Raw genomic sequence first — 14,365 nt, forward strand, 5'->3', positions numbered from 1 at the left:
TCGGGTTTGATCGGTGAGGTGACCTTTGACAGAACAGGCTGTTACGTGCTGAGAACGTCTACTACTGGGCTTCCCCTCCCTTTGTCTACCTTCCTTCTCTCAGGTCTGTCGCAGCACATCTGAGGTTGTCGGGGGCAACGACCGTGTGGTAAAGTTCTACTGACACCAACCCATACAAACAACAGATGTGATGATTAAAGGCAGCTCGGTCTGAAAGTGCTGGTTCTGACAGCCCGACGAAGGCGCCAGCTCGGCCCGGCGCGCCGATACTGTAGTGGCAGCAGATGTATCACACACGCGTCAGCAGGTCCAAGGTTGGCGGTGAGAGTCCAGCGCGTCCATGGCAACTAAATGTTGCGTGTCAAGGAATTTTCTGTGTCGCCGTCTGGGTCGGGAGGGGTTCTGAGGTTCTGACGCATCAGCGGCAGACAGAGATCTCATCGTCACAAAAATAAAGAAAATGGCGTCGTCTGCGTACAGCTTTACCAAAAAGCCTTGTTCTACCTCGGGAGCGTTAGCATGGACTAGCTTTGAATTTCTGGCAGATTTTTTTTTAATGAAACCACAGAAGGAACTAAAAAAACACGACTGAAATTCTGAATTTCAAGATATAAGCAAATATTCCCACACTGTGAATCAGTGAATCAGGCGAGTAACCATCGCGGCGAGGCCCGAGCGAAGGAAGCACTGAGTCACCGACGTACAACAATATGATTTTCACTCTTTCTCGTGACACATTGTCCCTGTCAGCGAGAATCAAAACAGAATTTTCACCTCAATGTGAAGAGTTCAAGGATCTGAAAGTGCAGTCATCATGCTCAGATTGCGCTCTTGTTAGTATTCCCACGAGAACGCTAAAGCCGAGCGCGGCGGCGCCGTTTTCCATTCCAGCAGACTCACATGTTCCATCCCTTCATTCACAACTTCACCGTCTTCACAATCGTTGGTTCTCAGAAAAGTCCAGCGTGACGCCTGCAGCCGAAAAAGTGCCGAACATCAGAAGAAACGTCGCGCTTGTTCGACCCAGACGCAGAAGACGTGCACGTGTGAGCAGAGCCGCTCGTAATCATCAGCTAATAACACAACGAAGCTGTTATTAACACCTTATTTAGCACAACAGATTAGCACAATTTATTTACTCATTTTTCATTTTATTCGATATAAAATCACTTTTTTTAGACGACAGACTGTCCATCCGGAGACGTGAGTCAGGTTATTACCACGTTTCCTCTCCGTCACCCATCTCTCCATCATGTTTGCTGCAACACTCGTCTTTGTGAATAAAATTATTGATTTTGCATCAAGAAAAAGCGGGGAAAACAGGAAAAATGGCTGATGAAAAATGCTTTGAAAGAAACACAAACTTGTTATTATCAAAAAAAAATATAACAAAGATAATTTTACCACATTAAAGTTTCTATTTCCTGGCTTTTGGTGATTTTTTTTCTAGTGTTTTAAACTTTTTTGTTGTCCTCCCAGCTACAAATGGTGAAATGTGGAGATAAAAAGAGGATTCAGGCGTCTCTGCTCACGATCCAGATGTGCAGGTAACGACTGTTGGTTTCTGGTCGTATTGATGCAGCAAAGCCAAGAATAATTGTTCTGGTTGTTTTCTGGAGCTGTTTTAATCAAAATAATAATAACGGAGTGACCTAAAGCTTTGGACTTCACGCCGGAGCGTTTCTCTTCTGCAGTGACACCGGCGGCGGCGGCGGCGGCGGCTCCGATTAAAGGCCAAACATCAAAGAAGATGTTCGTGGAAGATGTTCTCTGGAAATGTCCGTCATGCTGCCGCCGCCTGTCTTTTGCCAGCCTGAGAGTTTCCACTCTTGTGAGTGGGTATAAATACGGCATCCCTGCAGCGCCGCCGCGCCGTCTTCCTGCCAGACCGTCAGCAGGTGAGTGTCAACACATTCAATCAACTTTCTGCAAGCTGAAGTAAAAAGATGAGATTTTCTCACAAACCCCAAATGCAACAGTTGAGTGAGGAGGACTCGTGTGTGTTTTACCTCCTTTTAGCTTCAGATGCTGAAAAGCAGGTTGCTGTGGAATAACACCCCCTCTGAGTGACTTCAAAGTCTTTCCCTCAAAGAACTAGAAGAAAAAGAAGCTGGAGGACGAGTGTTGACGCGCCGCCACGGTGAGCAAAAACCTTCATTCACCTTCTAAAACTCAGCAAACTCCCAGTTCTTCTCAATGAAAGTGGAGTTTTGACGTACTTTTCACAGAAAAGAGTTTTGACTCGTGGTTGTGCTCATGAAATGTTGATTTGATCCCGTTTGAGCTTTGATGCTGAAAAGATCGAATGCGTTTCTCTTCTTTTGCTTTGCGTCAAAGTCTCGCTGATATGAAGAGAGATGATTGAGGAGCAACTGAGAGCTGACCTGCAACATTTCTGTTGCCTTAATGATTCACACTAGGACAGAGACACTGGTCCAACTGGGGCCGAGAGGGCAAAATAAACCTCCACTCTGGGTCTGTTTGGTGGGAGCTAAAGCGCCTTTTGGCCGGCTGCTGTTGGACCTCTTCACCGTGGTTCTGCTGAGGTTCCTGTAGATGTTTGAGGCGATCAAGTCGCGGCTCCATCTCGTGTCGCCGCTCAGGCAGCTTCGGCCATGTTGAGCAGATGTTTGAAGACGGCGGAGAGAGACGCTTTTAATGAGATAATATCAGATAATATCACTTAATATCGGTGGCCGGGCGTCGGCGGGCCTGCTCGCACTCGCCGCGTCGCTCTTTACACACGCGGTTCTGATGGGGACGTTTGGTCCGCCTTGCCACTCAAAAATGAATCACTGCAAATGTCGAACAAAGATTTAATCTGCGGAATAATGCGGAGTCCTCAGGTGGACGGCGAGCGTTAGAGACTTCCTGTGTGTCGAGCACGAAACACCACTTTGGTCACGACCACGAACACCCGCCGCCATAAATGAAAGTCTGCCTGTGCGATCGGGGTCGTGGTGTTTTGAGGGACACAAGCGTGGATTCACTCACATGTGACGGCGTAAAGTGGTCACGGAGTGTTTCAGCTGGAATGAAAGACCGACGTGAGGCGCATGAGGAGGATTCCACCTTCTCTCAGTTTTAGGTTTCAATTTCATAAACAGAATCATTACACGACGTCGGCCCGTCAGGTTCAGTCATACAAATTCCATATTCCTTTGATGGTGCTGTAAATAGGGGCAGGAGTAGAAGCTGCTTGGGGTCCCCCCCTGTACAGGTGCATCAGCGCTGCTTTTATTCTGGAAACTGACTGAATTAAATGTGTTTGCAAAGGGGCAAAACTGCAGCCTCCTTTCCTCGTTGTCTTCTCCCGATGCTTACTCATTTTTTCACATTGAATAAAATGTGTAGGAGGTCTTATTTTCACTTGTCTGATCTAAAATTAACCCGACATGTGAGAACATGAAGGTATCTGGGACGTGTGATGTGAGATATGGGACTGTGAGTAATCCATCCAACGCCCATCTGAAGCCTCTGCAGTCTTCCTGCCGCTGTAATTTGGCTCCTCAGTTTTCAAACACAAAGAACGGGCCACATATGGAAGGCAGAACTCGCAGTGATATGGCGGACATCTTTGTTAAAGACTGCGACTTTCATCAAAGAAGCCAGAGAGGCGACGCGGAGAAGCCACAAACGTGCAGAGCGCTCAACCTCGTCTTCATCCTGAACTGAGGCTGCAGCAACACAACAAACACTCTTGTTCTCCTCCATACGCGCGCTTGCAGCCTGATCTCAGGTGAGATAACAGAGCCGCCTCGCGCTCCCTCCCCACAACACCTCCAGGATTGTTACCTGCTGTAGTCTTCTTATCATTCAAAGTCAAGACAGAATCCAGCCAAGATCCGTTGAGGATTCCGGCGAAACGAGCTGTAAACTAACAGGATGTGACCCATCAGCAAGAGGACAAGAGGCTTTTTCGCTGCTCCAGAAGAAGATTCAAATTTTCCTTTATTCCATTAGGATCTCTACAATGATGTCATCATTGATCTCTGTGGAGGAGCCGCTGGGATCCTGTGAGAATCCACTGATCTCTAACATGTTTGGATTGTGTTAGGAGCTATGAAAGTCCTCATAAAGATAGAAGTACAGCGGCGTGTGTGTGTGTATTTGTGTGTGTGGGTGTGTGTATTTGTGCGTGTATGTGTGTGTGTGTGTGTGTATGTGTGTGTGTGGTGTGTGTGTGTGGTGTGTGAGACAGAGAGAGAGAACACACCTGTGAACAGGGGTACAGGAAGTGTTCTGAAGACCGCCCACCTCATGGTGCCGATGCTGGATGCTGATTGGCTGTGCAGCTCAGTGCTGAACTGGGCTGACAGGTGGAATTTGGGCTCTTTGCACCACTTTTCTCTGAGCTGGCTGCTCATTTCTCCTGGACTGGCTTCAGGATCGCTTCATTACATGTTCATAGAGTCCTGAGAGTTGCACATTTATCACCTGACGGTTTTTCCTTTTCCTTCAGTGAGAATATCACCTGTAGCTCCTGATGTTTCCTGTTGCCTCAGGGATGCCAGAGATGTCTGCAGACAGGTTGATGTGTGAACTGCAACAAGCTCAACCAACGCAGAGCAGAAAGGTTAAAGAAGCGGCGGAGCTGCGCCCCCCCCTTCCTCCTGATCTCAGCAGACACGTGATGTCACCTCCTACCTCAGGAAACCAGGTAGACCACAAACATGAGCAGAGAAAGAGCTGGAACCAACCCAGAGCTGCTCTGCTGGAGGTCCACACGCTGTAAATCTGGAGGCAGAAAACTAAAACTGGTTTAATAACTTTTTATTAAACTCTCAGGACTGTCTCGTCCCCGCGTCCCGCGTCCACGTGTCTCGCTGGCTCCTCTGATTGCTGCCTGAGCCTGTAGAAGGTTGTTGAGGCTCCGCTCCCTGCACAGCCTGTTGACCTGCCTGATGTGTGTTTTCCTCAGAGTTGGAGCAGTCAGCAGCAGAGACCCTCCGTTCTGCGGCAGGTTTTCCCAGCAGCTTCCAGACAGCAACGCTGTGCGTCTCCTCCACAGGCTGCAGGTTTGTGTTGGCAGCCTGAGGAAGACGCGGCCTTCCTCTGGTTTGTGGGGGTTGTTGGACCCCAACAGGGGTGCTCATTACGTCCATCGGGATCTACCGGTCGATCGCGGCGTGACATTAAAAATGCTCAGCCCATCATTCATCCCGTCACTTGATTGACCTTTAGGTCACCGCTCATGCACAACAACGGCGCTAAGCGCTAAGCTATTCAGCGCATTACCGCTGATTTTAAGCCATCGCTAAAACTTCTGGTCATCAAAATGAACGAGGGAGCGGGACCAAGTAAGAAGACAAAAACAGATCACTTTCATACAGAATGGGAGGTGGACTTTTCTTTCACAATGTCATTTTCGACGTGCGTTGAAGATTATTAAGTCCAAATACCGCATGTCAAACCCAGTCCTCGAGGGCCACGATCCTGCCGGGTTTTCTATCCCACTGAATGCATCTTCAGCCTGGTAGGACAGAAAACCCGGCAGGATCGTGGCCCTTGAGGACTGGGTTTGACACCGACTATGCCTCCCTGGCTGATTCAGGTCAGAGCAAGTCATCAAAGTAAACTCAATTACAAAAAAATGTTAATAGTTAATGATTATGTGTGTTTTGCAATATCGGCTCATTCGGTTATGCCAAGGTACATCAACATACATTGGACATCCAAAGAGTCCTCAATACATTTGAAAATAATTAGATGTTTTGCATTTTTGTGGTGGGTAGATCACTTTGACTTGGTCATTTTATAAGTAGCTCGCATGCTGAAAACATGTGCTGCTTCAAGGCTTCCTTCCTTCTCCCCATCCAGAAAATGTCCCAGTCGTATCCATGTGCAAAGAGGAGCCAGATGTGAGCTGTCTCCATCTCCAGTCTTCTTCACCACAGATGGGCTCCTCTTTGTGGCAGAGTCATCCTCACCTCCGCCCCCCGAGGAGAGACAGTCCAACACAGCCCTCCTCGGAGGACAGTCGTGAAGGGTAAAGAGTCAGCAGGTTCTTCTGGAGGCCTCCGTCGTTCACATCAGTGCCACAAACAGCCTGAGACACTTGTGTTCCCAGCAGGGCTCCAGAGGGAAGCAGCACGTTGTTCGTGAGTGGCCTCTGTCGTTGGCCGGGCTGCGACTCCATGTCCGAGGATTTCCCCAGCTTCTTAAAGTGAGTAACATCTGCCCACGATCCACAACCCCTCCAACCCCCAGCTGAACATGCGTGACAGGCGGGAAAGCGCAGAAAAACAGGCATCAGATGTTACCTGAAGACCAGACATGAGCCAGTTCTGAAGAACCTGAGCGAGCGGTGGACCGAAGAGAGGAGGGAGGGTGGGATTAACTGCTGCTGTCTGTCCTTTCCAGGCATCTCCACTCTGAACACAGTCGCTGTGACAGGAGCGTCGCTCAGTGGAAGGTCCAACAGGACATCGTTCAGTGTCTGGAGGCTCAGGTGGGACCTGGACCGTGACCAAAGGCCTCACGTGGCTCCTGATCAGTGTTTACCTTCAGGAAATGAAGATTAATGCTAATCAATCACCCATTTTATATCAGAGGTTCCCCTTTGAAACAGGAGCCCGTCAGGTTTCTTTGGCTTCTGCATAGCAAATGAGTGTTGAAAGATCCTCCTCTTTCCAACTCTCCTTTCTCTTCTCGCAGCTCATCCTGGAAGAAAAACAGAAACTTCTAGAAATGCAGCTTCATCTGCGACTCTCTGAAGACCAGCAGTCAGATTCGGTGTGCTGCTTTTGTTCCCTCTTTAAAGTCTGTCGGTCTGAATTTAATCTGAATTTCTGAATGAAGTTGTTGCTGTTGCATCACTGTAGAAGGCAGCCTGTGATTGGTCCCACAGCCTCCCTCCTGTTCTGCCACACACCGCCGTAACCATGGAGACGGCGGTCAACAATGGGTTCATCCGACATGTGAGCCAGCGTGGCTACAGAGCTGAGGCTTCGGCTCATTTTCTGCCTGGTAACGTGGCTCCGTGTGCATTAGCATCCTGATGGAGACGCTGCCAGCAGAGATGGTTGTTTCAACGTGTTTCCTGCTCCTCTCAACAGATTTGATCCAGAGTCCAGAATGTTACAAACACGCCAACATCAGGCCTCCGTACACGTACGCCTACATGATAAGATGGGTACGTTTCTGTCAGTTCAGTTTAAAAATCTTCATCGTTTCCATTCTCGCTCTCATAACCAGGACGGTGGTTGCTATGTGACAGACTGACTGACATATTGAAGTGGCTGAAGGTGTGTTTGCTGTGTGTCTGACTGTTTTCCAGTCCATCCTGGAGTCTCCAGACAAGCAGCGCAGCCTGAATGAGATTTACAACTGGTTCACTACCAAATTCTCTTACTTCAGAAACAACACGGCCACCTGGAAGGTCTGCAACGCTCCGCTCGCGCCGATTGGTTGTGGAATCTGCGCCTGAAACAATCAGACACGCCGTGATTTCTGACCTGCTCTAATAGAATCTTCTTTGTTGGAACCAGAACGCCGTGCCGGCACAACCTCAGCCTGCACAAGTGTTTTTGTGCGAGTGGAGGGAGGAAAAGGAGCCGTGTGGACGGTGGATGAAACCGAGTACCAGAGGAGGAAAGGGACAGAAATATCACAGGTAGAAACCGGAAGTCACATGACCTGCAGCAGCTGCTGTGTAGCGCGTCTGCAGGAACTATTGAATGTTGACCTTTTAACGTTGACCTACCAACAAAAGATAGTTAATAGAGAAGTACAGTCATAAGGTGTGTGTGTGTGTGTGTGTGTGTGTGTGTGTGTGTGTGTTAGGGACTGCCCTGTAAAGTGGTTCAAGTTCCCCTATTACTGTCCAGAGGAGTCCTGAGCAGCAGGTGGCAACAAACTACAAAACTACAGGAAGAATCCACATTTCTGATGAGATTTCTTTTCTTTTCATGTTATTTTTTAAAAGCAGATTATTGACACAAAGGTATTTCCAACGTATGTAATTTCACTTTATGCTTTCTCATTTGAAAATAAACAATAAGACGTGATGTGTGTGAGTGCTGTTGAATTTGACCCGAGTCTGGCTGAACCGACGGCTCGTTCTGGATATCCATTTTGTATAACACAACCTCCTCCTACACGTTGCTGTACTTTTCCATTTGTAATATTAATTTTCACAGCCACCTTACAAAATTGAGTCATTAACACAAATTTAGTCTTTTCCCACGTAAGTCAAAGGTAACCATCAAAGGGACGTGGATGTGACTAATGTTGCCGAGACAGAGGTGGTGGTAAAAAGAGATGCTTTTCTATGTTACGTGTCAGTCTCTTGATGCTAATGAAGAGAAGCTCATGTTAGCTTTCTTGATCTCTGCTAATTTCCCTGGTGGACACCCCCTAAAGGGATCAATAAAGTACTCTTGATTACAATGAATGTAGCATTAGAATAGAAGTTACACCCTAATCCTTATTTATAATACTGAATATTAAACCCATCTGAAGTGTCTGCAGATCTTTGGCTTCGACCCAATTTTGGAATTGTTCTGAATCTGTAAACTAGAGCAAAGGTGAAACAGAAACAGCTACTGCTGACAAAAACAGGCGTAGAAACACGAGTAGATTTCAAGCTTCTGTACTGTCTTATGCACCAAATTATGATAACACACATATTCTGCTTCTTACATACACGATCCGACCACATTTTATACTTGGAAATACAACACCAAAGAATGCTTCAGTAATATCGGCAGAAAGTGCAGCTAAGTTATCAGTCTAACGAGCACGGTGCACCGTTTATTGCAATGGGTGCAGTGAAACCTCCGACCACCAGGGGCAGTAACGAGCCCCGCCCCTTCGCCTCTTGGCTCCGCCCCTTTGTACCACACGCGGAAGAAGCGGAAGCGGCGTTGTTTACATGTCGAGTCCTTTCGGTTTGCGCTGTTTTCTTGCTGTAAAGTCTTAACAGACCTATAAAAACCACACCGGAGAAATGGCAGATGAAGCCCCTTTCCAGTTTTTTACACCAAGAATTGATTCAGTATATTTACAAATCAAAAGAACAAGGCGAGGTAAGAAACGAATCTTTCTTTTACCTGGAACAATCTGACTGGACAATAAATACCTACAAATACAACTGATCACTAATTCTCATTCACTCAGGAAAGTGGAAGAAATATCACCAAATTAGAGAATTTGGGGTTCCGAGTCGGACAAGGCCTGATAGAGAATGGTAATGTCATAGTAATATTATAGGCCATTATTTTCAGAAGGTAGAACACACTGCTGCAGAAGAGTCGACTATAAATGGGACTCAAGAGGAAATCAGCTGTATCATTTGCTCTAATTTTGTGTTTTTGTCTGTCACAGTAGCAGAAAACATCTAAATGAACTCACCTATGATAGAAATGTGCACGTTAAGTTACAACCCCAACATTAAAGCAACCAACGGCAATGAGAAATGACTGAAACTCAAATGCGATCTGTTGGTAACTAGTTTCTTTCTCGTAGACTGACGAAGGACACGGCGCGCTTCAAAGATGAGCTGGACGTCATGAAGTTCATCTGTAAAGACTTTTGGACGAGTGTGTTCAGGAAGCAGATCGACAACCTCCGAACAAACCACCAGGTAACGCAGCAGGTGGAGACAGGAGGCACTGGGACCCTAACCCTCAACTTCTTATGAATCCTGTCGCCTGAAACTCAACAGTCTGACGGTGTTGTTCGTGTTTCAGGGCATCTACGTCCTCCAGGACAACACGTTCCAGTTACTGAGTCAACTGTCAGCGGGGAAACAGTATCTGGATCAGGCCCCAAAGGTACGCTGCTGTAGCCGTCAGGAGGTTCCTGCCTGCTTTTCTTTGTGTTGGACATGTATGAAGGTGGAACCGATGGTGGCCTGTGTGGTTCTGCAGTATCTGGCCTTCACCTGCGGTCTGGTGAGAGGAGCTCTGTTCAGTCTGGGAGTGAAAAGTATCGTAACGGCTGAGGTGTCCACCATGCCTGCAAGTAAGACCTGCTTCACTAGGAACAATCCCAGAGTTTATTCTTTAGATTCTGTTCATTTAACACCGCACGTCGGGGAGGGCAGAAGTGTCTGTGAGCGTCAGGCCACGTGCACGCACCGACACGTGCATTAAAGTCAGGAGAAAGCACTCTGAACTGCTCAGAAAGAAGCACCATTTTCTGGAGTTTGATGTCTTCTTTTCATGCCTGCAGGTAAATTCCAGGTTATGATCCAGAAGATGTAGCGACCAGCGGAGGCTCCATGATCCACCGAGCTTCTTATCAAGGTGGAGCCATGAAAACGGCAAAACCTTTTCAGCTAAATTATCAAAAGAGGAAAATAATGATCATTTATGTAGACAGAAAATCTGATTCTGTTTCCTTTAGTGACACCATGTTTATATGTTTGAATAATTCTAGAAGTGTTTTATCTGTTTTGATGTTTGAATTTCTCAGGAGCTTGAATATTATTATTATTTTGAGTATTATTAGTAATTATTGTGGTGCTTTAGTGCCATCTGGTGGTGAACCAAACAGCGACACTTCAGTTCAGCTGGAATAAACCTTTTATCATCCATCATTTTATTATCATTGTTTTCTGAAAACAGACCAATTGTCTAAAGTTGCTAATGAAATAAAATCCTGCTTTTGTTACTGCTGTAATTTATAATCATTATATATTTGGAACTTTATTTTTTTCTGCTTCATTAACTTTAAATAATTCATTTTGAAAGCAAAAGTTGCATTTTCTTATTTTTTATTTAAAAAATAAAATTCTTTTTAAAAAAAATTCACAATTTTAGAATCCAGTCATGTTTAGCCATTTTTTTTTAATTAGAAAATGACATTTTGACCAAGAACAGCTGAAGACCTGCGAACAGCCGTTGGGCCTCACAGGCGCCGGAGTGGAGAGAAAAATACTGGAGAAAAAACTGGAAAAGTCTTCAGATTTGATTCTCTGGAGTGAAGGAAGGTTCTTGGAAGGTTCTTGGAAGGTTCTTGCAGGCCAAGTGGGTGAATCAAACCAGCCGTGCAGCAGAACTTTAAGGGACCATTTTACCGGCCTGGACGTGGACGCTCCAGCAGGTCCAGGTGGGGACACACGGCTGCTGCACTGGTACCGTCTCCTGGAGGTTCCCTTCAGCTGAGGCCTCATCAACAGTCCGGAGAACCTTCACAGACTCCAGGAAGAACTGACAGGCTCGACCAGGAGCTCGGAAACCAGCAGCACTTTGATCTCAAGGATCTTCTCTAGTTTATTTTAGTTGAACTTTAACCTCTGACCCCAGAATTCACACATCAACCCAGTCATAACAGGTTGTTCTGACTGTGACGTCACAGCGGAGGAGACGGAGCAGAACCACGAGGAGGACGGACACAGACGGGAATCTTCATCTCAACATGCGTGTGAGGGTCTCTGCTGAACAGGTCGAGTTTTTATGGGTGTTGTGTGTGTGTGTGTGTGTGTGTGTGTGTGTGTGTGTGTGTGTGTGCGCCTTACTGCTGTAATCGTGGTGAAGTGCTCGTGAACAGTTATTACAACTTTAATAAAGGTGTATCAGGACATCAAAGAGCCACGAGCTGACGAGAAGATTGTTAACAACGGTTAATAAGTTGACTCGGACCCAACATCTGCTGGAGGATTTGGAAACGCTGCTTCTTTACTTGCTGACATCAGCACGGCGCCACGCTGGCGACTAACGACGCGTGTTCATTGGAGGAGGGTTTGATTGACGCGGTGTTCTGGAACGAGCCTTCACCCTTTTTTCCATTTGTGGGTGAAATTGAAAAAGTTCCTCTTTTAACATCAGACTGGAGGCAGTTTAGAACATGATGCTGCTGAAGCTCCAACAAGAAAAGAGTTTAATGACACCAAGAATGAGGAGAAGGAAGTTCAACAACAGCGATCCTGATGAATCCCGGTGGAGATCCCGTCTTCATGGGCTGAAGAACGGTCTCCCCGGGATCCTCAGCACCTTGTATGTGTTGAGTCCCGGGGAATCGAACCCCGGTGATGCTCCTTTCTTGTCGAAGGGGTAAAAGTTGAAGAGCTGCTGGTCCTGAGCTTCCAGCGACACCGAGGCGCTGTTGACCTTCATCTGACAGGGATAGGGGCTCTGGAAGACCCACTCGGAACACCCGCTCCTGCAGATAATCCAGCCGGATCGTCCGATATTTGGACGGAACGCTGGTGTCCACCTGTGGTCCAAACTGCTGCATGACCAGCACGTTGTCTGAGTCGGCCTTGATCTCGTAGAAGGTCATGTTCCTGTAAGTGAAGAAGCCGGTGTTAGGACGCCGGGTTCGGCGGCGCTCTGAGGCTCTGCTGAGCTTCCCTGAAAACCCTCCGAACTGCTGGGATGATGTGTCGGTAGGCCTGAGCCACCAGATTCCTGGTCCCGCCGGACGAACGCCGGCCATCAGGATCACCAGGCCCAGCTTGAGCCGCGGGACCAGGGACAGCGTGGCTGCGTAGCCGTCCAGGTCCCCGTCCTTCCTCAGCACGTCGTACCCAAACTGCTGGTTGACCTCCCACGGCGTTCCCGTGGAGTTGGCGAAGTAGCTGCCGTGGCAGCGGAACAGCGGCGTGAGCATGGTGTTTCAGGGTGTCCTGCTGGAGCAGCGCCCCGCCAGAGCCCCCCAGGAGAACATCATGAGCCGGGCCATGTCGGCCGCCGTGGAGAACATTGACCCGCGGGGCGGTACCAGCCCAGGTTGTAGAGCGGGGCTGGGCGGCCCGGTGCTGTACACGCCCACAGCCATCTGCTGGCGGATGGTCGGGGTCAGGTCGAAGCCGGTGTCCTCCATGCCGAGCTGCTCCAGAATGTTCTTAGACACCCAACTTTCAAAATCAGAGCCGGCGACCTTCTGGGCCAAGACGTCAGCCAACAGGGAAAAAGCGACGTTGCTGTAGTGACATCTGGACGAAAAGAAGCAATAACGTTACAGAACATTCAGGTGAGCAGGACCAGGTTCTGACACCCCAGAACCTCAGCCCACCCGGGTGCTACACCTGGTTGTTATGAGATGGTGCAGAGGCTCTTCTATAATCTCAGTCATCTGCCATGGAGGAACGCGTACCAGGAACCTCTACTGTAGAGTCCTACCTGGTGCCAGGATCTGCTACCAGAACATCATCCTGTAACAGACTGAGGGCTTCTGCTGTGTCTCCAGCCCAGAGGAGGTTGGTGGACCTGAGTCTTCTGGGCAAACCTGCCAAAACAGGCCGAGAACCTCAACCACTGTTCTGCAAGAAGATACGAACATCTACAGGTTCAGAGGAGGAACCTCCACCCTGAATAAGAGCGTTATAAAAGAGAGGTGTGTGTGTGTGCGTGTGTGTGCGTGTGTGTGTGTGTGTGCGTGTGGTGTGCCTGTGTGTGTGTGTGTGTGCCTGTGTGTGTGTGTGCCTGTGTTGTGTGTGTGTGTGTGTGTGTGTGTGTGTGTGTGCCTCTGCAGAGCTGATTAGCGTCTATGGCAGCAGCTCAGTGTAATTTTAGCCGTCGGGGGTGAATTAGCCTGGTGGTGCTGTTGTGGGCGGAGCCTCTGTGGCCTCAGATCTAATCTGGTCGCAGTAGTTTCCTTCTTGATCTCCTAAATCCATCTTCCTGCTCTATTCCGCCAGGTTGTGGGGGGGGGGCGGGGGGGTGACCTCACTGGAAGAGGCTGAGTTACCGGAGAGCTGACTGGCCATCCTGCGCAGAGTGAGTCCTGCCGAGCCGCTCCTGGGGCCACCCAGGGGGTTCTTGATGGCGAAACTCATCCAGGAACTTCTCCAGAGGGTCGTCCAGGAGTCCAGGCCGGCCGTCCTCCCACAGCTTATAGAGCATCAGCGTGGGGAAGATCTTTGACAGGCTGGCGATTCTGAGTGGATGGAGATGGACACCTTAAGATCCCAGCTCACTGATCCTCTCAGACCAGACCCCCTGTCCCTGATCCACCCTGTCCCTGATCCACCCTGTCCCTGATCCACCCTGTCCTGCTCAGACTGAGGACAACACTCAGAACCACCCACATCACAGGTGCATCAGTACAAACCCTGGATCGTGTCCCCTGTCCCGCCGCCTGTGTCTCACCTGTACACTGTGTATTCATTGGGTGCAGAGGAGGACGGATCGCTGATGTTCCTCCTGCCGAAGTTCCCGTTCCACAGGACAGAGTCGTTGAGGACTACGATGGCTGATACCGCTGGCAGCTTGGTGGTGTGGACGCTTGTCCTCAGGAGCCCGTCCACCTATTTAGAGACATTAAGAGTCATTAGGGACGACTAGGGCTTCACTTGGACCTGCACCTGGACTAAAGGTGGACAGAGTCACCTGCGCTAAAGCTGCCTTCAGAGGGGCGATGGGATGCTGGAGCGGGACCGGCTGGGGGAACCGGGGACACATGTCCTCCCCTTCTG

General features: G+C 48.6%; 1 protein-coding gene and 2 pseudogenes across 1 annotated transcript; 2 read left to right on the plus strand and 1 right to left on the minus strand.

The window, feature by feature from the left end:
* Nucleotides 1–119: 119 nt before the first annotated feature.
* LOC115246516 (forkhead box protein P1-like) lies at nt 120–7,867 on the plus strand (annotated as a pseudogene).
* Nucleotides 7,868–8,950: 1,083 nt separating this feature from the next.
* LOC115249286 (trafficking protein particle complex subunit 6b-like) lies at nt 8,951–10,622 on the plus strand. Its single transcript, XM_029834536.1, is given in 7 exon segments — nt 8,951–8,974; nt 8,976–9,029; nt 9,121–9,195; nt 9,455–9,586; nt 9,693–9,776; nt 9,873–9,966; nt 10,177–10,622. Coding segments are annotated over 7 exon segments (495 nt in total). The 3' UTR covers nt 10,209–10,622.
* Nucleotides 10,623–11,809: 1,187 nt separating this feature from the next.
* LOC115249179 (putative beta-lactamase-like 1) lies at nt 11,810–14,354 on the minus strand (annotated as a pseudogene).
* Nucleotides 14,355–14,365: the final 11 nt, after the last annotated feature.

Source organism: Takifugu rubripes, chromosome 3 (genome assembly GCF_901000725.2).
Source record: "Takifugu rubripes chromosome 3, fTakRub1.2, whole genome shotgun sequence".
In the NCBI taxonomy this organism is placed as follows: Eukaryota; Metazoa; Chordata; class Actinopteri; order Tetraodontiformes; family Tetraodontidae; genus Takifugu; species Takifugu rubripes.